This window comes from Benincasa hispida, chromosome 10 (genome assembly GCF_009727055.1).
Source record: "Benincasa hispida cultivar B227 chromosome 10, ASM972705v1, whole genome shotgun sequence".
Classification (NCBI taxonomy): Eukaryota; Viridiplantae; Streptophyta; class Magnoliopsida; order Cucurbitales; family Cucurbitaceae; genus Benincasa; species Benincasa hispida.
The window spans coordinates 51599277-51620004 of NC_052358.1; the positions used below are offsets into that span (position 1 = coordinate 51599277).

At 37.8% G+C, this 20728-nt stretch overlaps 1 protein-coding gene across 3 annotated transcripts; it reads right to left on the bottom strand.

Annotated features, from left to right (window-relative positions):
• Positions 1-357: 357 nt before the first annotated feature.
• LOC120088524 (serine/threonine-protein kinase SMG1-like) lies at positions 358-19848 on the bottom strand. Of its 3 annotated transcripts, XM_039045901.1 has the most exons (15): positions 19215-19844; positions 13808-18773; positions 13530-13718; positions 12452-12566; positions 10215-11271; positions 8629-9076; positions 7784-7837; positions 4827-7698; positions 4330-4443; positions 4009-4139; positions 3226-3318; positions 2762-3031; positions 2016-2661; positions 1237-1312; positions 358-1166 (listed from the first exon to the last, which is right to left on the bottom strand). In XM_039045901.1, the coding sequence occupies exons 1-15, from the start codon at positions 19463-19465 to the stop codon at positions 1067-1069; spliced, it is 11382 nt and encodes a 3793-aa protein (XP_038901829.1). In that variant the 5' UTR covers positions 19466-19844; the 3' UTR covers positions 358-1066. The 3 variants fall into 3 exon arrangements, with proteins under 3 accessions (XP_038901829.1, XP_038901831.1, XP_038901832.1); XM_039045903.1 differs by lacking the exons at positions 358-1166; positions 1237-1312; positions 2016-2661; positions 2762-3031; positions 3226-3318 and adding an exon at positions 3338-3929 and having other exon boundaries at positions 19215-19847; XM_039045904.1 differs by lacking the exons at positions 358-1166; positions 1237-1312; positions 2016-2661; ... (1 more) ...; positions 3226-3318; positions 4009-4139 and having other exon boundaries at positions 4827-4925; positions 5002-7698; positions 19215-19848.
• Positions 19849-20728: the final 880 nt, after the last annotated feature.

The window sequence follows — 20728 nt, forward strand, 5'->3', positions numbered from 1 at the left end:
ACAGGAGAGGATATTTTTAGAGATATTAGGATGTAGGGGAAAAGCGATAACTCCTCGGCTATATAGCTGTTTGGTTCTATGTTAGTTTGCTTAACAATAGTAGAAACAATCATTCGAATGGGTATTTCTTTGAAAATAATCAAGAATTTGCCTTCAGGCTTTAATAATATCACATAACATCCAACATAAGTATCACGATGAGGAATGAAATTTGAAGCACAATTTGAACCAAAATGAATATTACCATACCTCGACACGAAGTCAAACTAATCTTGTAAGTAACTAATATAATAGAACACAAATCGTAGGGGTACACAGAAAACCAAAAAACCGAAAAATCAAACTGAACCAAATCGATTCTCACAAAGTGTAATGAACTATCATATGACATTTACATAACAGGTAGCAGTCCACATTTACATTCCAATTTGCACAGGAAGTGATAAGAGTATACAACCTATTTGAATGGCAAAATAATCATTTTTCTAAATGATACAATAATTCATTACATTATTCAATTTTCTCATCTGAGGAAGTAACATTCTTACCTCCTTCGGAATATCAACCTTGTAAATAGCTCAGTACCAAGAACCCAGAGCTCCTCAGCATCGACGTTGCAATATTCCCAAATAAGTCTCAGATGCCAGATGGAGTAAAGCTTGGTTCCATTTTTAAATATAACTTCGTCTCCCATATTACCTGCCCTCGGCCTTGCGTAGGGCAGCATACTGGAACATGAAGAATATTGAACACTCTCGGAAACTTCCTTGATAGTCCACGTGCACAGCTCAAAGATGGAAAAGGCAAGAAGGATCTTCAACCAGCTTTTTGAGCAGTCGCTATCGGTTTCTTTCGCACTGTGACTGAAGAATCCATATGATGAAATGATCCAGCTGTAGGGCGTACCAATGCAGCAAACGAGAGGTCCCGCATGTTGGTGATTTTAAACGCACCCCAGGATGTCCTTCCAAGTTATGACTTAATGAATCTGGTGCCAGTCAATCTTGAAGAACATCTCTTAACCATCCATCAGTACAGGTATCCAAGATTTCTTGGTCTTTAAATTTCAAATCCATGGAGTCCAACCTTCATACATGTTGCACAGGTTGTCTACACTCGTTGCTTGCTTAAGTAGATAATCCACTTGCTCAGTAATGCTAAGTTCTCTGTCAGTTAGAAAGATAGTTAGAAATCCAACATAGGGATTGTCAATAGTTCCAAGTTAAGAGTAGGTACCTGTTATCGACATTGTCTCGTCCATTGAGTTTCATCTCTACACGCTGTAAAACAGACATTGCGTATGCATTTCTACCTGAGAAGACCATAACACAAGTTTTTAACAACTTTTGGAATGAAAAATGCAATGCCACATCAAATGGGACGATTCAGTTTTCCCTCCAAATGCGAAGAAGCTCATATACAAGAAAATTATGCCGACTTTCCAATAATCAAAAGCAAAATTTACTGTATGCAATAAAGAACACTAGTTATGAATGATTTAATATGCATTAGAAATAGAATAGCCACACTACTAGCCTTACAATAGAAACAAAACAACATAATATTTTTAGTGGGTTTAGTTTTTTGTTAGGCCCAATTATTAATACTTATGCTAGGAGTAGAAGTGGTAATTCTCCCCCTCGTAGTTAGTGTTGTTGGCTGCTTATATTTGCGTTAGTCATTGTAATTGGGGTGTTATCTTTTGTATTAGATGATACAGCAAGGAGATATCCACCCTCTCGAACTGGTGTGAACTTTGAATTTCGAGATCGTGATAATATATTGCGACTCTTGTGGAGATTCCTTACACTTGTATTCTTTGTGATAGTTTTCCTTTCTAAAATAGCTAATTCCCCTATCCAAATATATATAATTTAAAATAATAAAAACATTAAGAACATCGATCAATAAATAAAACAGTTCATCATAAATATGACCTAATGCAGCAGTGGAAACTCAAAGTTGGGAATTAGGGATACTAGATATGTAGACCTGAGTGAAGGTACATTACTTACCCCTGCTTGCACGACTCCAAGCAGCCTTCTGAGCTGGGGGAGCATCTTGATTTTCATCTTCTAATCTCTTATCTGATGAGGTTACACCACTTTCCTCCCCCAGCCTTTCAACAGTCTCAGTCAATGAATGTGATGCAATAGCAGGAACTTCAATAGATTCATCAGGTGGTGTTGACACAATTTTTGTTCCTCCATTCAACTCATTGGTTGATAACTTTCTAAAACAGGTTTCGCTGCCATCTGTGGACTTTGATTCTGACTCCTCTAACCGTAAAAATTTTCCGACGTCGGTCTGAGAAAATGAGGTAATTTTTGGATAAACTCTAGCTTCTCTGTCACTACACCCATTATAATGTTGACCCATATCCTCTGTTAGGTCGTTGGAGCTATCTGGAAAGCTACCAGTGGTGAAGTCAGACTCAGAGTTGCTGCTGCAGAAGCTATCAGGTGGAGATAACCATTCTTTATCTTGCAAAGAAAGTCTGGTAATATCAGGTATATCTCTGCTACTCCCACTATCAGACAAGGAGAGGCTTTCTCTCTCCTTTTCAAAGTCAACCGCATCTACTTCACTATTGAACTGAGACCTAGTTATGTGAATCCCCTCTGACTTTATTTCCTGGTTTTCTCCTAGTCCTTCAAGAGCCTGAAAAAATAGATTTCACATTTGGTGGAAATTCAGTGACGTCAGAGTATTGTAAGATAATTCATGAAATCAACAAGCTGAACTATAGATTCATTCATACTTTATGAAGATTTCCAGCATGGAGACTTGCGGTTCGTGCAAGCTTGGTAAACATGGAATACAGACCCTTCACAGACAATGTAAGAGAAGGAACCAAAGGCTTGAACATCTGACAGGCCTCCCTAATTCTCAAACAATAGGACTGATATATAGCTTGTCCATGTATAGGTGATATTTCCATCTTGATCTCTCTTTCTCTTGCCATAGCATCAATCATGGCAGCAACATCCTTCGACAACATTGCCTCGAGGGGAAGGAGGACTGAATTTGCCTGCTTAAGAAGTGAAACAATAAGCATACATATAGGTGGCATGGTATGGGAAATACCTTGACCAGTATCAATTCATGGGGAATGCTATCAGGTGACTACATTTGGGAGCAGAATACTCTATCATGCTCTTGCATCATGATTGTCTAAATTAAATAGACTGGGATTTAATGACGTAAAATGAGAGATCAAAATACCTTTGCAATGTCTTCAATAAGTTGATGGTGAATTACAGCAGCCTCCTTTCCCAAATTATGAACATCATGCAGATCTTCAGTTATTGCTAGTACCTACAGGAAATGTAGAAATATTAGCTGCATTTGAATACAAAAAGCAGTTTGTCATCTGCTTGATCAAAAGAGATCAAACAACCTTACGTGCAAACAAATCAAAAACCATATAAACAGGTATTTGAAGAAAGGAAAAGATGCCTATGAGAGGAAATCTAAAAATGGTCTATGAAGCATAGAGCATCTTTAACTATTTCTTTTTGCTTCCTATATTGACCATACTTTTTTTTCCAGTTTAACAACATGTTAGTTGACTGATTCAAACTTTGACCTCTCGAATCGAAAGTATATGCTTAAACCAATTGAGTTATGTTCACATTGGTTTCATGTTAATCATAGTTATCATCTTCCATACAGAGATTATCGAAATTTAAGCCTACAAAGATATTTTTTTGATGCATTATGCAAAGAATAATGTCTCGATTTAATATTAGATGAATTGATGGAAATCAGAGATATGATCAAAGTTTATTCAAATCAACTGAGCTATGTTCAGGTTGGCCCCATGCCCCCATGTTAACCATACTTTATCATCTTCTGTAAAACAGATTAGTGAAATTGAAGCCTGCAGGTGCCTTTTAGGACTTGCTGATTCCCTTTTGAAGGACATCCTGACAACAAATCCAGAAATATTTCTGCGACACAATCACATCAAATCAAATCCAAAGCTTCATAGATATATTGAGTTACCTCTTCAAGCATGGAACCACACTCAGAGGTCAAAGCTGTGTGGTTCCTTGAGACACTACCAAATGCTGAGAGTGAAACACTTGTTTCATATGCGCAATCTCTCATACTGAGAAGAGTGCTTTGTAAGTCACCTACAAAGACGACCAATATGTTCAAGCAATTAGTAAAAGGTATTGAAAATAATGTATACAAGGTTATTCTTAGTACATGAACCATACAGATAAAAACTTGTGCTTGTCAAATTTCAAATGAGGAAAATGCGTAATGCTTGTGTATATACTGATATGCTTGCTCAGCTTAAATAACAGAAAGATGCATGACCTGAAGCGGATTTCACTTTAAGAGAGGCAATGCGAAGATTATTGGTTGCAGAATATAATTCGTTTGAGGCAGCCTCCATGCTTCTTTCTGCAAGCTTCCATTCTTGTTCAGTACCTGATACAGGATGCAAAGAATAAGGAACATTATTTAACATGAAAGATATGGATTTCCTTATCGTGGCACAAGTATCATTGTTTAAAGAAACAAATTCTACCCCAAAAAAAATGCAGCATTAAATCTAAAAATAAAACGTTGGTGGACAATCCTAAAAACAAAAATATATCTTTCGTCTAAGTAACAAACTTTCACATTGTAACTATCTAAAGCTTTATAATGAACCACAAATACCTTCAGAACCTCAATATTTTAACGATAATCATTATACTATTCTGGATTTCAGGAAATTTTAAAATATATAAACAATTTTTCTCTAGAACCAAAAGGACTTAAACAGTGCAATGAGACAACATCAACATAAAAGAGAAAAGCTTGCTCACGGGCGAAGGAGTGATAAGAAACATCCAGTCTTGTTATTGCATTCAAGTAAGCTTGCTGCCATGCCCTGCTATCACTGTCTGTACTAAAAGCATGATCTCCTGGAAATTGAAGTATGCCATCTCTTGATGCTTCAAATTCCAATATAGACATGCAAATTTTAATAATATCTGATACCTTTTCTCTAGTTTCCCATAACAACTGCCTCCGCCTCAAGATATGGTCATGGAATTGAGGAGGAATCCCTGAAGCTTTAGAATTATTTATCATCGGACCAGTATTTGGGCCACCACAAGCCCACCCCATTGCTCTCTCCAGCTGTGCTTCAGCTGTAAGAGAGCCTCGTTCACAAGCTTCTAGGCCTTCAATTGACTTGGCTATCTTTGAAGTAGCCGATCGCAAATTTCCCAGCAACTCAGATCGGCTAAGGTCTAGAATAATAGGGTATAACCTATCCTCGACAGAGAGAAATTTTTGCAAGGTGGCCCTATTAAATTGTGATGGAGTCAAACTGATGTCATGTAACCACTCCATTTGAATAATTTCCAGACTAGTCTTCTGAAGAGTTTCTTTGAGCTCATTCACCTGCCTTCTCATAAGTGAAGCTCTAGACCTTGCTGCTCTGGCAGTTTCATGCACATTACAATGTTCCTGAAGCATGCATCGGATTCTCTCAATAAATTCAAAATTTTTAATTTGTTCATCATGGTCTTCATGGAAATCGTCTTTTCTTGCCTCCAGTGGTTTTAAATGTTCCCTTTCTTTATCTAGCCAAGCCAACAATGCAGGAACACCTCGTTCTTTAAGGTACCTAAAAATATATTCTTGAAGCTGAAGCTCGAGTTTTTTCTTCATAACATTAAAGAGCTGATCAAATCCAAAATTTTGATCCACGGCTGAAGCAATTTCATGTATGCATGAGTCAAAGAAAGAATCCACAACACAAATTTTCCAAATAAAGAAAGAATGACTGCTCAACTGGCCACCAAACCTCCAAATATATTCAGATATTGGGTACCCAGAACTCACCACATCTGACAATGTAGGAATCCCATTTGAGATAGATGCAAAGGAAATTCCAGAGGAAGACCAGAGTTCATCAATAGATTCCAGTTCAGAGAATGGTTTAACTAATTTGGCCAATAATGTGTTGCCTTTCGTAAAAGCCTCCTTCTCGACTGCAGCACTGATAAGAGATTGAAATTGGCATTCTGACGAAGCCAATGCATGCACTAAATTAGCCTCCCTCTTTGCAAGAGACGAGCTACGTACATCCCTCTGGTTCCATGTTTGATGGAGTTGATGCAATTCTGCCCTGCAAGCTTCCTCCTCTGAAGCAAGCTCCTCGGCCTCTTCCCAAGAGAGATGATCCCTGCCCTTAACAGCAGCTTCCTCAAGAGCCAACTGCTGCTCTGTAATGAGCCCAACATTGACAAAATAATTTTTTTCCAATTCAATTAACGAAGCCTTCTCTAATTGAACCTCCAGAAACTGTTCTAGTGCTGTATCAATTGATCCCCGAATCTGTGAGACTAGTCCAAATGCATCCATAACTTCTGAATTCACCGAAATCGCAGATCTAATTATATCAGGCAAAACAGCCTCAGTCATTTTCTCTATCAGGTCTTTGAAAGAAGACAACATGACAGTAAAAGTGGAAGTCCAATTTCTATGAGAATGATTCCTATGCCAATTTTTATTTTTATTTTCAATGCTCAGCACCTTATCATCAATCGAGTCCAGTAATTCAGTATGAAACTCTGACAAAAGCACACATTTCTCCACTTGCTCTTCTAGATTGGAGAAAAGAACATTAAAATCATGAGACGAAGTTTTATTCACTAGTCTCCCATCACTCATATCATTAAAAATGTCCAGTAATTTTCCCCTTGCCTCGCAATATAGAATATCCAGAGCAACATTAATACTAGATAATAGCTTTTCCCTTTTCTCCTTTTCTGCCACAAGCTCCACCTGCATGTTGATGTCCTTTTTCCCATCATGTGTAAGTCGTCTCATCTGGAGAGATGGACTAGCTTCTCTCCTTACGAGGCCAGCAGACGCCATATATTTCATAAAAGTTGATAGAAGGCGATCCTTAGCTTTCAATTCAGTTTCTGGACCAATAGAGGTCACGAACTCAGTACACTCTTCTTCAACTTTTGCAATTTCCTTTGCGTACTTCTCCACTTGAACACACATATTGTCATGACTGACTTGTACAGAATCATTATTATTATCGTTTACTTTCATCATAAGTTCAGTAGCCTGTCTTCTAGCCAGTGAAATAATATCGGAGGAGAGGGCATTTTTAGATAATTGTAAAGCCTGAGCCCAGTCATGAACTACACTAGTTGTTACATAGTTTAGGGGAAGAAATCTCTGCAAAGAAACAGAATAAACTTGAATAGTAGTTATAGCAGAAGAAAGTCCATCGTTTAATGCAGCTATAAGCTGAGAAATCTCCCTATCTATATCATGGCATTGCACTTGTGTGGGCTCAGGAACAACTGTCACTGGAACTCCAGCCACCGTAACAGCAGATATAAGTGACAAAGCTTCCCCAATTGCTCTCAGATTCAAACAAGTGTCTACTTCGGGAATCATATTGCTCCTCAAATTATCAAGGATTCTTCCATGTTGCTCAATCCAGGTTGATGCCTCTTGAGCTTTCTCAGAAACAATAGCCTTACCTTGAGCAAGCTCTCGAGCCTGCATTTCAAATAGTGTACGAACTTTCTCTGCATTAGATGTTGCATCGGCAACAACTGACTTAGCTGATGTTTCACGCAAAACTATGTTTGATCTTTCTTGTTCAGCTTGATAAAAGAGCGTAGAGGCAAGCTCATAGTGATTGAGGATATTTGCAAACCCCTGGTATGGATTTTTTGGTTGAGAGAAATTCATAGAAGGTAGAAGCTCAGGAAGTTATAAACAAGATACAAGTGTCAAGTGATACCTCAAGAGAAGACTCAGCAGCAGGTAGGGCAGCCAATAAAAGATCATGATGCTCCTGCAAAATGTTAGACAGAGTTTTAATGAGTTTGCACACGCAAAATCTATTAAGCATAAACTCAAAATATTTTAATTCTTCTAAATTTAAAGAGAGTTATAATGGAACCTAGGTTAGTATTAGATTCCACAATTCAATAACTCATCTATTGTACAGTAGTGAATCCAAATTAAGTTTTGTGATCACTGATTTCCAAGTGAGTAGAGAATTTACCAACATGGAATGAAAATTTTCTGAACAATTAGAAATGAGTTTGAAAAAGTAAGAACTTTCAAGGTGTGATTGAGATAATTCCATCTTTGAAGTCAGGAAACGGGTATACATATATTATAGCACACATCAAATAACTTAATTTACTTGAAGCATGTCAATATGTCATAGACATGGCTTACAAATCAATATTATTAGTTCTTAAGAAAGTGAGATGGTCCTGAATCCCTCCCAGCATAATCAATATTCTTGCGGTCTTCCCCTTCTCATTCTCTCTCTCTCTTTTTCTCCCCATACTAATACCTCTCTCCATGTCAACTTAATACTAACAGCAATAACAAACTACTGCTTCCAAGGACCCTTTTATCTCCATTGAAACTAGCCAACATTATCCCCCAATCAAATGATTGGCTCAACAGCATCTGGCTGATTGATCCTCTTCTTCCCACACATTTTATAGGTAAACTTGATTGGTGGCTTATAAGCATAAATGAACCAGAAATACTAGAAGAAAAGACAAAATAATCAAAGAGAGGAAAACAGAAATAAAACAATTATCATTCAATGGAAAATATTAGAACCTGCAAAGGGACACGAATTTCCTGCACTCGAGATGCAAATAAACTCAAGCTAACAGCCAACTCCATGCCTCTTCTTTCTTCACCACCTATAGCAGCATCATCATGGAAATCACCACGTGTCCATTCCACAAGTGGATCCCACACAAAAACTTCTAGCAGCATTAGGAGTATGTCTTTGTTCTTTCTCAGAACTTCCAGCACAGCCTCACAGTTTGCTCTGAAGGTCCCTTCTATTCCTGTCAGTCCTAAAGCTGCTTCCATAGTCTGGGTCAGACGAAAGGGAACAATCTCTGGAACTTTCAGTTTCTGCCCCTTATCAAAACAAACATTATAGTCAATATGTACAACGTCGCCAGTAGAGAAATCCATAAGAATATTATCCAGATGTCTATCGCCTAAGCCCAAGATGTGTCCCACCATACTCATTGCTGCAACACTTCCAGCATACCTGAGTAGAGAAAAAAAATTACATCTTGCAAGACTAGAAATCTGATTCTAGATTATTGCGTATAAAAAGAAATGAAAGAAAGGAGGGAAAACTGTCACAGGATGGCTCAACATCAATTTAGCTTCTCACGAAAAAGTTGGCTGGCAGCCAATTATAAACTGAACTTGACCAAATCCAATTTTAAATTAACAAGTTCTGAATGTTATTTTTGGATTTTCCTAGCCAGGAATCAGCTCTCATTAATCCAAAACATATTTCACCATCTACCTTTATCACGAAATAAAATTGTCTCTCTCTTTTTCAGGCCTTGTACTTATTCTCTGTGTTTACTCTCATGTTCTTTTTTTCCCCTTAGGAAACATACCTAATACCTTGTACGTATTTCTGCAACAAATACTACTTTTACAGATTTTTATTCAGAGAAATGTTTTTAAAATATCTCTACCAAACAAGAAAACACTAATGGAATTCATTATACAGAAAATTTTAAGGTTGTCTGTTATTAAACCTGATTTTCATACCTGCCCTCCAATTTTATCATTTTTGTAAAGAAATTTTAATTGAAACTTTTTTTAGAAAGTTAAGCAAATACAAGTAAAAAGAAGAATAAGAAAGAAGAATATATATTTTATAATACAACTTGCAAGGCAAACAATCTTTCTTAAATAACAATCATGTCGAAAATACAAACAGTAGTATATAGAAAAGTAGTTCAAAAAAGAAGTATTATAGAAAAATAGATAGATAATAACCCTTCGAGGAAAAAAAAAATAGAAGAGCAATGAGAAGAAAGGAGCAGGGCCAAAAAAGACAATTATACCTTTGATAACCTAAAAATTTCTGCATGCAAGGCTAACAATCGTCCTTAAATAAAATCATGCCAAAAATACATACCATGGTATATGCAAAAATAGTTCAAAAAAAGAAGTATATAGGATAGACAAGGACCCTCTGAAAGAAAAGATAGAAGAACAAGGAGAAGAAAGAAGCAGAAAAGTGAAAAGGACAATTATACCTTTGATAACCTAAAAATATCTCATGCAGGCATAAGCAACACTACTGTTTGCCAATTAGCCCTTTGTTTGTATGTGACAAACGGAGAGTTAATCAACGGCAATATAAAGCAAAATAATTATACCTTTTCAATTTCAAATTGAATGCTTTGAATCCTTCACTAGCACACCAGAGTTCCTGATAAAGAAGTTGTCTCGGGACCTCCTTCATAAGATCCAAAAGAACTTTACGTTTGACTTCATGGGGCCAATCTCTACGTGAAATCACTCTCCTTATGCCTTTCTCTTTGAGTGCCGGTATGATTTTACCATAAAACATATCGCTCGGACGTGGAAGCTGTGGAGGAACAGAACTTTTCAAATTGCTAGCACCAACTGCTGAGAGTTGTGCCACCTGGACCCGGTGTTGCCATGACTTGAATACAGTATATACACTCATCACATTGTTCACCCATTGGATGAGACCAGCTCTACCACTAATTGGAGTTACAGAATAATAGCGAATGGAGAGAGATTGACCATAAGTTGAATGAGATGAATACAGAAAACTATTTATAGCTTGCAGCATTTGCATGATTCTAGCATCAAGACGCAGATCCTCTCTACCTTTTAAGAGATATGTGTAGGTTTCACCATCAGAACCCAGTATAACAAGCTTTTTAGGTTTTGTCTTTGTGGACAAGATAGTAACTTGCTCTGAGAAAGAACCAATTGTAACGATTCCTGAAAGATTAGAGCCAATGCTTCTATCAGCTTCTGAATATATAACATGCTTCTCAAAACCAGGCATTGGTACGTCAGATGATGATAACAAAGTTAACTTAGGTGCAACTTCTTTTAAAGAAATTGATGACTTCCTCTGATAAGATGACAAAGATGCTGCAATATCTTCAAATGGCCGCCATACATCAACAAGTGCAGCAGCAGAGGCTGGAGGATTCTTGAAGGTAAAAATAGCTGATTTCAGCCGTTCTTTATACTCTTCATGAAACCAGGTTTCATGGGGTGTTTCAGGTTTTCGAGATGTAGAAGCCAAACGACGCTCCAAAGCGACTACAATAGGGGCCATCATGGCTGAGTACTTGGCAGCATTTATCTTGTCTTTCTCACTCTGGCTAAGAGTGACATTTGCAGCAATTCGAGCAGCTTCTTCCTTGAGTACATTTATGCGTCTCATGACATCTGCAAATAAGACCAGATTTCTCAATGTTTTACTTTGTATAAGAAAAAAAAAATCAACAAAATTTTCAATAATTTACAAATTGGCATTTTTTATAATACAAGGAGACAGTTGTACAACATATAGTGTTCAAGTAACATTAACTCTTGTAAGTCTGCCTTTAAGAGCCTTGCTTGAAAGCCCAATAACATAAACTCTGCTCTGATTAGGCTTATATGGAAACATGACAGCCATAAGGAAAATAAAGTTTTCCTTTGGTCTTTACCCTATAGAAATTTGAATACTAATGAGACTGCAAAGGAAGTTTAGAAGGTGATCTTTGTCCCCTTCGGGATGCAGAATGTGTTTGAAAGAGGCAGAAGACCTTGAGCACCTCTTTTTGCATTGTGATTTCGCTAATTAAGATTGGAACTACCTTACCGGGAAGCTGGGTTAACAGTTTTGTCTCCCTAAAAACATTGACGATTGGATGTTGGAAGGCTTTGCTGCTTGGAATCTTAAGAAAAAAAAGCCAAAGTGGTGGGTAGTGGCGCCTTTAGTGTGGTTTGTGGCTTATTTGGAAGGAAAGAAACTCTAGCTTAGAACCTTTGAAGATAAGTCTTCTACACCTTTTAGCTTTCAAATTTTTTGTGATAGCATACAAAATAAGGCCTCTTGGTGGATATCTTTACACAAGAATTTCTTCTGTAATTACAGCCTTTTGATGATTATTAGTGATTGGAAGACCCTCCTTGTATAGCTCCCTTTGGGGGTTGTCTCAACCACAACCCTAGGCTGTTGCACTTTTCTGAATATATCTTTGTTGTTTCTTATCCAAAAAAAAAAAAAAAAAAAAAAAAAAAAAATGGCAGAAGTAATGTTGTAATTTATAGATTGGTATTGTTCTTGAACGTTACAACATGCCAGTGTGAAGATGCTAGTTACAATATGTCACGGCAACTTCTTGGCTCAGGAAATTCGGTTATAACAGAAACTTTAGTAAGTCAAGAGCAGGTTTGATATCCCTGAGTCTCGGCACCTACAGGTCAAATTTGGCACCTATTTCACGTGAAAGGACAATTATGGTCAAACTTGAAGTTATATTTATTATGGTGAATTGGCAACCAAGAACAATTTTCTGCATTATAAAATAATTTGTCAGGTAAAAGTGCCATTATGTGCATTTAAAATCATGTTTCTCACCTGTCTGAAGATCTTGAAGTGTGCTGAGCCATAGCTCTTCCCAAAGTACAGTTACATTTTCCAGCTCTTTTATCATCAACTGAACATCTTCAATCAATCTTGGATAATGCTCTTTCTGCAGGTATCATAAGCATGTATCAATAATCTTGCATTCTTGCTTTTCAACTGTTACCATGAATTTAATGATTCAAACCAAAAACATTTCCAACCATCAAGCATCATGCAGTAGAGTGTTTCTCATATTTAAAATGGAAACGAGCACCCACATTTGCCTTTTGCTAGGCAGTATCATCAGAAAAATATTAAAAGGAGATATTTTTCTACATGATTCACCAAATTATTAAAAAAACTCTAGAAGTAATTTTACTTTTTTAAAGGCCAAGTCACTAAAACTCAAAGAAGCCAAAATGACACTCGAGATCATGAATTAATCACATCAACTTATCTTTGAAAATCCTTATGTTTCTCTTTCTTTCCAATAAATACCATAATAAAAGGAAGCGAAATGTGTGTTTTTCCCTTATTCCTCCTTTTAAGCACGAAAACTCCTCAACAGACAATCAATTCAAATGCTGTAACAACAAAATTAATTTATCACTTCTTTAGAGATGGTCCCTCTTTTTCAAGCTATAACAGACAATTTCATTTTCTAGAAGAGAACCATACAATGGTATATTGAGCAAGGCTAAAAAGAACAAACCTATGAAGATAACACAAGTCAGTGAGCAGACTCCATCAAGAAGTCAAATATGAAAGACTTAACTAATTGTGATATGATTTTGGAGGAAATATGTGAACGGAATAATTGAGCGCCAGACTAGAGAGGGTCAGAGAATTAAGACTAAAGAACCCCCAAATTGAATAGTTGTCAGTTTCAAAGACTGAATCACTCAACGGTTAATCGGACAACAGATAGAATAGGTTAAAGAACTTTTTCAAGGCCAGGAGCAGTTTCCCACCCAATTGCTAAAAGAAGCTTTAAACAAAGACATCCAAAAAGAGGGGAAAACTCCTCATAAAAATAAAATGTGCTAAATATGAAAAGGCTTGAAGAAATTAATGAAAGAAGGCATGCTACCAGAGAACCAAGTATATGCTGAAGCTCCTCCGAAGGCTTCTCTTCATAAGAATTTGCATCAACAAGTGTTGGGTATACTACAGACCACGGAGACTGCTTAGCCAGCATCATCACCAATCCTTCCAACTGCTTCCTCACAATTTTCTCAGGATGAGAACTCAGGCGAGCAAATAACTGTGGTGTCACTTCCTAGAATCATAAAATAAAAATAAGTTCTAAACTACAACAGGATTAAAAGGAAGAACAAAAATGATGTAATACAGAAACAGAAATCAAACCTGCCATGGCGAGAGTGGGACTGTTGATAGAGCAGGTTCAAGAGAATCCTTTAACTCAGCTCCATAATTTAGAAGAATATGTAGGACATACAATGTGGCCCTCAGTGTGTATTTTCCAGTCTTTTGTTTCATTGATTGACAGTCATAGCCTGCCAGCTGACCATCACAAGCTTTTATAGATGAATGCAAAAGATATTGTATAAAGCCATGGGCTGCATGACCAAAGAGAGAGACTCTTCTACTCCTCAAGGACCTCCAAACATCTACCAAGTCCTGAATAATGGATACTGCGCTAGTGTCATCTAGGTCAATAATAGCATGCTGAAACAATAACTTTAACTGGGAAGTAAAGACATCAGTTAGGCATTCATTCCCAGAGTTTTCAGTATTTGACAACCCAGCTGCAGCCTCAATGATATTTATTACTTGCTGCAACAAGGCCTTGACAGTACCATCAAGTTTCAAATCCTCTGAGGTCTCAGAACTCCATTCTCTTTTCTCATCATTAATACATTTTGCTTCATGACCTTTCCGGACAAGAACATAAATCAAGCGTTCCACTCTTATAATTTCATCTTTAGTTAATCTATATTTCTCATAATGAACTTCAGGCTCTAGTATAGAAGAAAACAAGCATGAGTGGAGAGCAGTTCCACATGAAGCATGGAGAGAACTTTCAGCTTGAGTAAAACACCAAGATGCATAAGAAATCCATGCCTTACCAAGTGTAGGACAAAGACGAGTGGACAATTTAGTCATCGTACCCACAATCTCCTCAATGATAAGTTCTATACTTGGTCCAGAGTTTAAGTTCTCATTACAGATGGAGAACTCACCTCTGCCAGAGGATTTATCAGTGACATTAAACTCAGCAATCAGCTTAGGTATAATATTATCCAAGTTCAAAGCTCCTAAATCCTGTTTTAACCAACGAGAAAGTTTTAAGCATGCTTTTGCTTTCAGAATACCATCATCAAAGTTTGACTCAATTGAGCTGAAAGAAATGATGTGAGGATGCACAAAGGACCAAATATTTGTGAAAGCATCTTCAAACTTTTTGTCAGCTTGCATTAACAAAATTCTCTCATACTGCAAACTTGAGAGGAGAAATTGATACTGCCTTTCATCAGAACAATTTGATATATGATCATGAATATAATTGTTTAAATTATTCGCCAACATCAGGTTTTCCTGTTTACGAGCCAAACTCAACATATTAATACAGAGTTTAAGTGTGACCGGAGAAGTTGGTGAGATCACTCGATAAACCCGAAGAATTTTTAACCATGGGTTGCAATCTTGATTAATTCTACAAAAAGAAGATTGCACCGACTGGACATAAACACTCAATATTGAATTTAACTGTTTGTGTTTGTCTGCACTGCCTGTAAGCTTGTAACCTTCTTCAAATGCAGAAATGCTATGCAATTGTGTAGCAAATGCAGCTGCTTCTTCCAAGCCATCCAGAGGCAAGACTGACAATGTTTCCTCCAGCATTGCCCTTGCCTTCTGGATTTCTTGGGACACATTTTCCATCCTTCCCTCACTATGAAAAAGTAGTGCCTCTAAAAGCATCTGCTCACTCCTTTGCAAAGCCAGCTTGGGATCTAGAGTTAGCTCACTGCTACTCTTAGGTGTCAAACCAAGACATGCCCATGATGCCTGATAATCTCCTTCGTCAAAGTGTGCCAATGCATGGATTGCATTTATTTCATTGCCAGCTGTAGTTAGAGCACCAGAGTAGCTCTTCCCAGCATGTCTAGAACGAAGAGATTGCAACTCCAATAACCATGATTCCAGAGATTTCCAATCAGCCATAGCTGTATATCCCTCAATAATACGAGCAATGGTGAACTGTACACCATCAGAACCCATAAAAGCAAGCGACTCTTCAGTCTGCAACAAGTGGATAAAGTGAGCAGCTGCTTTTTCATATTGACCTCTTGCCTGATAGACTAGCCCTGTAATCCAGGAAAAGGGTCCTAGTATAGCAAAGTTACCAAGACTCTGGTTTTCCTCCAGAAACAGGGAAGAGAATGTCATTTCAACCCATTTCTGGAGACCAATCAAAGCTTCTGCTTCGCGACTTTTACAAAGGGCCAAAGTCATGTGCCTCAAAACCCTTGAGATATCTCTGGTAAGTTTATTTGTGTTGTGGATGTTTTCACCGACCTGTGAATTAGACTTTTCCTTCATATGTGACATAACAAGATTCTTGAACTCCTGCAAACGCAGCGTACAATATTGGATTGCAGCATATTGGCTTTGAAGGGCCAATCCAGCATTCATCATTGGCTCACACATACGTGAAAACCACTCCTCACAGACTTTCTTGTTTGCTCGAAAAAACAAAGAACTTTGGCGAGTAGCAGGTGATAAGACTGCAGACCCCTCATATGCATTATAAACATTTTTCTTTAAGGCCTCAACGAAATCCAATAGTAACCTCATTGGCAATAAACGGGCTCCAGAAGCCCCAACCATTGTTAAATTCCCATCACTATGTTCATTATCAAGCTGTAGCAAGTGTGCTATGTCCAAAAGCATTCGTTCTAGTGCTGCGAAAGTCTGTGTAGGCCCACCAAGGTTCGTCCGTAGACGCAGAGTAATACAATATCTAGCTGCTTCATGGATGGCCCACCAGACTCCAGCTACACAATTAACCGAGCAATTCCCATTAAGAAAATCATCATCCAGCCTGAGGTCCAACCATAAACCATTTGCACCTACGTTCCTTGTCTCTTCACTTTGACTCAAATCAATCGCCTTCAATCTCCCACATCTATGGATGAGCCGCTGGGTCCATGATGCAACAGGAACTTTCCATCTTTGTGATATGTAGCTCAAAATGGAAATAAGTTGTTGAAAATGAATTTGTTGAGGAAGCTGCTTCAAGGAAAACACTTGTTTCCAATGCAGGCTAGATTTATGATCAGACCTCAAAAGATGGAGCCTACAAGCAGGATGTGATCCAAGGTCATATTGACCACATGCATATAGTGCCGTGGGCAAGATATGAGAAAGCAATCTTACGAATGAGTTTTTGATATCATTATCTGGATCACCAAGTTTTTCCAGGACTATGTCAGCGATGGGATAAAAGTATATGGATGGAACAATTTTTGCTTGCAGAAGCAGCTCCAATACTGAAGCTGCATTAGATCTCACCTTAGGTTCCCTGTCAGATGCAGCATCAATTACCATGAAAACCAAGTTTCCTATGACACCAAAATATCCAAATGCTTCAAAAAAGTTAGCATACGTCTTATCGTTCTTAAAAATAGTAACAATATTCTCACAGAATCTCTGAATCCAACCCAGGGTTGTTATTTTAACTGTTAGTGGAGAAGCTTTATGAAGGCCTTTGGAGAAGAGCACATTGTACTTTGTTAGTTGCTCAATAATAATAGCTGAATGATCATTCTTTAGAAAGGCTTCATCTATCTTTTCACCAGTATCCAGAAAATGGGTCTCACTCCTCAAATTCTTCAAAGAACACTTGCTAAAGAATTCAGTTGTGGTCAACCTTTCCAATGTATCAAGGATAGCAGCTTGCAATTCCACATAAGCCTGAAGTGGAAAGTCAAAAGGATTCAGTTTTTTCATAATGAAGGAAATCAATCTTTCTGACCTTGTTAGACATGTGAAAGCAACATTTTCTTGGCCTATCAAACCAATAGCTCCACTAGAGATAGTACATGTCAATAAGGCTCTCAAATCAAATTTAATTAGGGCAAACAAATCCATATTCGAACAAAATTGAGAATTGAGAATACCATTGATACCTCTTTGATCTAAACCTTTTTCTAACACGCCCTTAAACATTTCTAGCTCTTCAATTAATAGTGTCACTGTTTGTTCAACAACTTCATTATTCCCATGTTGGAGCAAGAATATATAAGTTGCAGCAGAACTACCTGTTACCAAATGATTTGGATGCATTCTAAGCTGAGATATTGGTGCATCAAATTGCAATATTCTGTGCACAGATGATGGCAGCAGCCCAAATTTTTGAAGGGACAATAACTGAAGATTAGTTTTCAAAACACCATGAACTTGAAGAAATGTAATCTTCTGACCTTTCACTACATGGTTAGCTCTGGTCATTTCCAAACTTTGGAATAGGATATCGATTGCAAGTGGATAAAAGGTGGAAAAATGTTCACGTAATATTTCTGCCAGAAGAGTCAAGCACTTCCACAAATTCTCAATCCACTCCAACCATCCAAATTTACGTCCAACCATAGATAAGCACCCCAACAACTGAGGAAGCATTCTCGAAAGAGGTTCACTTATTTGCTCAAGAAGGTTCAATTCCAACAAACCAGAAGCGGTAGACCGAAGAATTGTTGAAAAACAAGAAAGTAATGCAAGTAACCTACGGAATTGTTGTGGCGTCCCAGGACTCCCATCTTGAAGTAATACATCCATGTCACCCAAGAACTTTGACAATAACCCCAGAGAAAACTGCAAATTACCCACCCAGTGCTTCTGAAACTGTAAGAAACTGTCCATAATGATGTGCCTATCTGAATCAGTTAGATCTGGAACTAATGCACAACCTAGAAGCAGATCAACAATATCAAGGAAATGAGGTTGGAAGCATCTAGAAAACTTCAAAGAAATCAAAGTTAAAACTCCTAAGAGTCCATGTAATAAAGACAAGGGGGTTCTCTCATCCTCAAGAAGTACTTGGCATGCTTTAAGGATTGGTAAAGCATATCTCTCCACAGCACCAGCTTCTCCAATGTTAATGAACTCTTGTAATCCCTCCAATGCCAACTTGGTGGTTGCATCACCTGCAGTGACATGGCTAAGCAATGGCAATGCCCAACCAATGAATCGATCAACCAAAGTCCCAAGTAGTACGCTATTCTGCCTTCCATTTGGTGATGCAGTAATAGAACATGAGACAGCACAGAGAGCTCCATATGCAATGGCTGCTGCCTGTCTCACTGGATATGACCTAATATATGGAATCAAGTAATAGTTGCATCAATAATAACATTCAGTGAAGAACATGATGGATCAAAAGAAGAACTAGAAACAATAAGCAAAAACCTACTTCCCCCATTATAATACTAAGAAAAAGTATTGAAATTTTGGGGAAAATGAGATTGAATATTATCCTTAGACAAACCAAAAATTTCAATTGAGTACCCAACTTGCTCAAAATTCCAATTGGTCGCTAAGCACATTCCTAGAGAGAGCATGAGCAATGCACACAGATGGGAAAAGGGCAACAATGAAAAAATGTATATGAACTCTAAGCTCGAAGCCAAAAATAACAAATAATCTTTCGGCGTACCACGAAGTGAAAAACAGTAACAACAATATCTGTTGAAAAATGGTAGGAAAATCAAGAGAGGAACCTCCGGCAAGATATAACCAGAAGAGAAGGTCTTACTTATCAGATAGAAGCTGAGAGAAGCCCTGGGAGAGGAAAGTGGCGGAGTGAGTTACAAGAAGCAAATTGGGAGGATAAACAATGGCACGATGGATTGAATTGATAGCTGCAATTCTAGCAGAGTCGTCCTCATCGGAAGTAGCACCGGCGGTAATGGAACTTGAGGTAGTGGCATTAGGATCATCCTTCCGCAAAGCTACGTTGAGAAGTGCCGCTAGTTGCTGCTGTTGGTGGTGAAGTCCCTGCATCATCCTTCTCCAGGGAATTTCCTAAAAGAATTCATTTCAAATCCTTCAAAACTCAAAAGACTCGGAACGATTCAGAATCATTCAATTTCTTTCTGCTACGGAAAATTCATTGCAATTCTTTCGCGTTCTTGAGGTTGTGTAAACGACAAGCGGGATTCCTGAAAATCAAATTCCCAGAGAAAATTTCTGGCTGCAGTTTCTTGGTTACAGTGAAAAGTTCAAACATAATCAAGACGCAAATTGGTCACTGGTGAAGAAGAAGAAGAAGATGAACAACTTCGTAAGCGCTCCAAATTCTCATATTGTGTTGGAATTTGGAGGAAACTCTAATGTCAATCAAATTGATTGCATCCTTTTTCTTTTTTCAATTATTGATTTATCAAACCGAGGATTTCTAAATTTTGAATAAAATCATTCCTTATCAATTTAATCTAAACTTTTGATGTTATAAATAAATAAATAAATAAATATATATATATATATATATATANATGTGTCACCCATTCACTCCTCTCGAACACCATGCGAAAGACAATTCGGTCAACCTTGAATAAGTAGACAATCCATCCACCAAACGCTAAGAAAGATCACAACCCACGTGATTCACAACATTAACAATGTCAGCATAGTCAGGCTCAACAACCAAGGGATGAGAAGATCAAACACCAACTCGTACCAAAAAATCAAATAGGCCCTTATTCACCACGAGGGCCCCTAGGTTCTTGATAGCCCATTTCACCATCACCTTCTCACAACACACAAGGATAAGAGACCCAGCAAAGTCTGGACAATCCCACCTAATATACCAACACCTTCCTTGTTACTCCAGGACGTATCAGCATTAAACTTCCAGAAGCCATCCACTGGCACAGCCCACGAAACCTACATCAGTTGACTCTCCCTCCCACACGAGGAAGTCGGTGGACCAACAACAATACCAAAATCCTCAACATGCAAACAAATTTTGTGGATAATGGCGCCTTCCTCAAGAGTAAAGCTGCACGATTTAATATGATTTCTATAATTCCAAACATCCCACAAAAGGATGATCACGATCTCCCAATCTGAATCCTTGAGGTGATCCATCAAACCATCCCAATAATCGATCAAACTCCAAAATCTGCTGCACAAATCCAAAAAGTCCAATAAGTTATGGAAGAGGGAAAACCAAATACCTTTAGTGAACTTGCAATCCCAAAAAACATGTTCGACTGTATCACAGTATTTTCTATAGAAAAAACAAAGGGGATTAGTAACAATTCCTCT

Bases quoted from the DNA above. Each gene is read 5' to 3' on its own strand.
- LOC120088524 (XM_039045901.1), bottom strand. From the start codon at position 19,465: ATGATGCAGGGACTTCACCACCAACAGCAGCAACTAGCGGCACTTCTC. The intron at 9,077-10,214 runs GTATAATTATTT...TTCTCTACTCAG, and splicing joins TTCAATTTGAAATTGAAAAG to GTATGCTGGAAGTGTTGCAG. The intron at 4,444-4,826 runs GTGAGCAAGCTT...ATCCTGTATCAG, and splicing joins TTCTTATCACTCCTTCGCCC to GTACTGAACAAGAATGGAAG.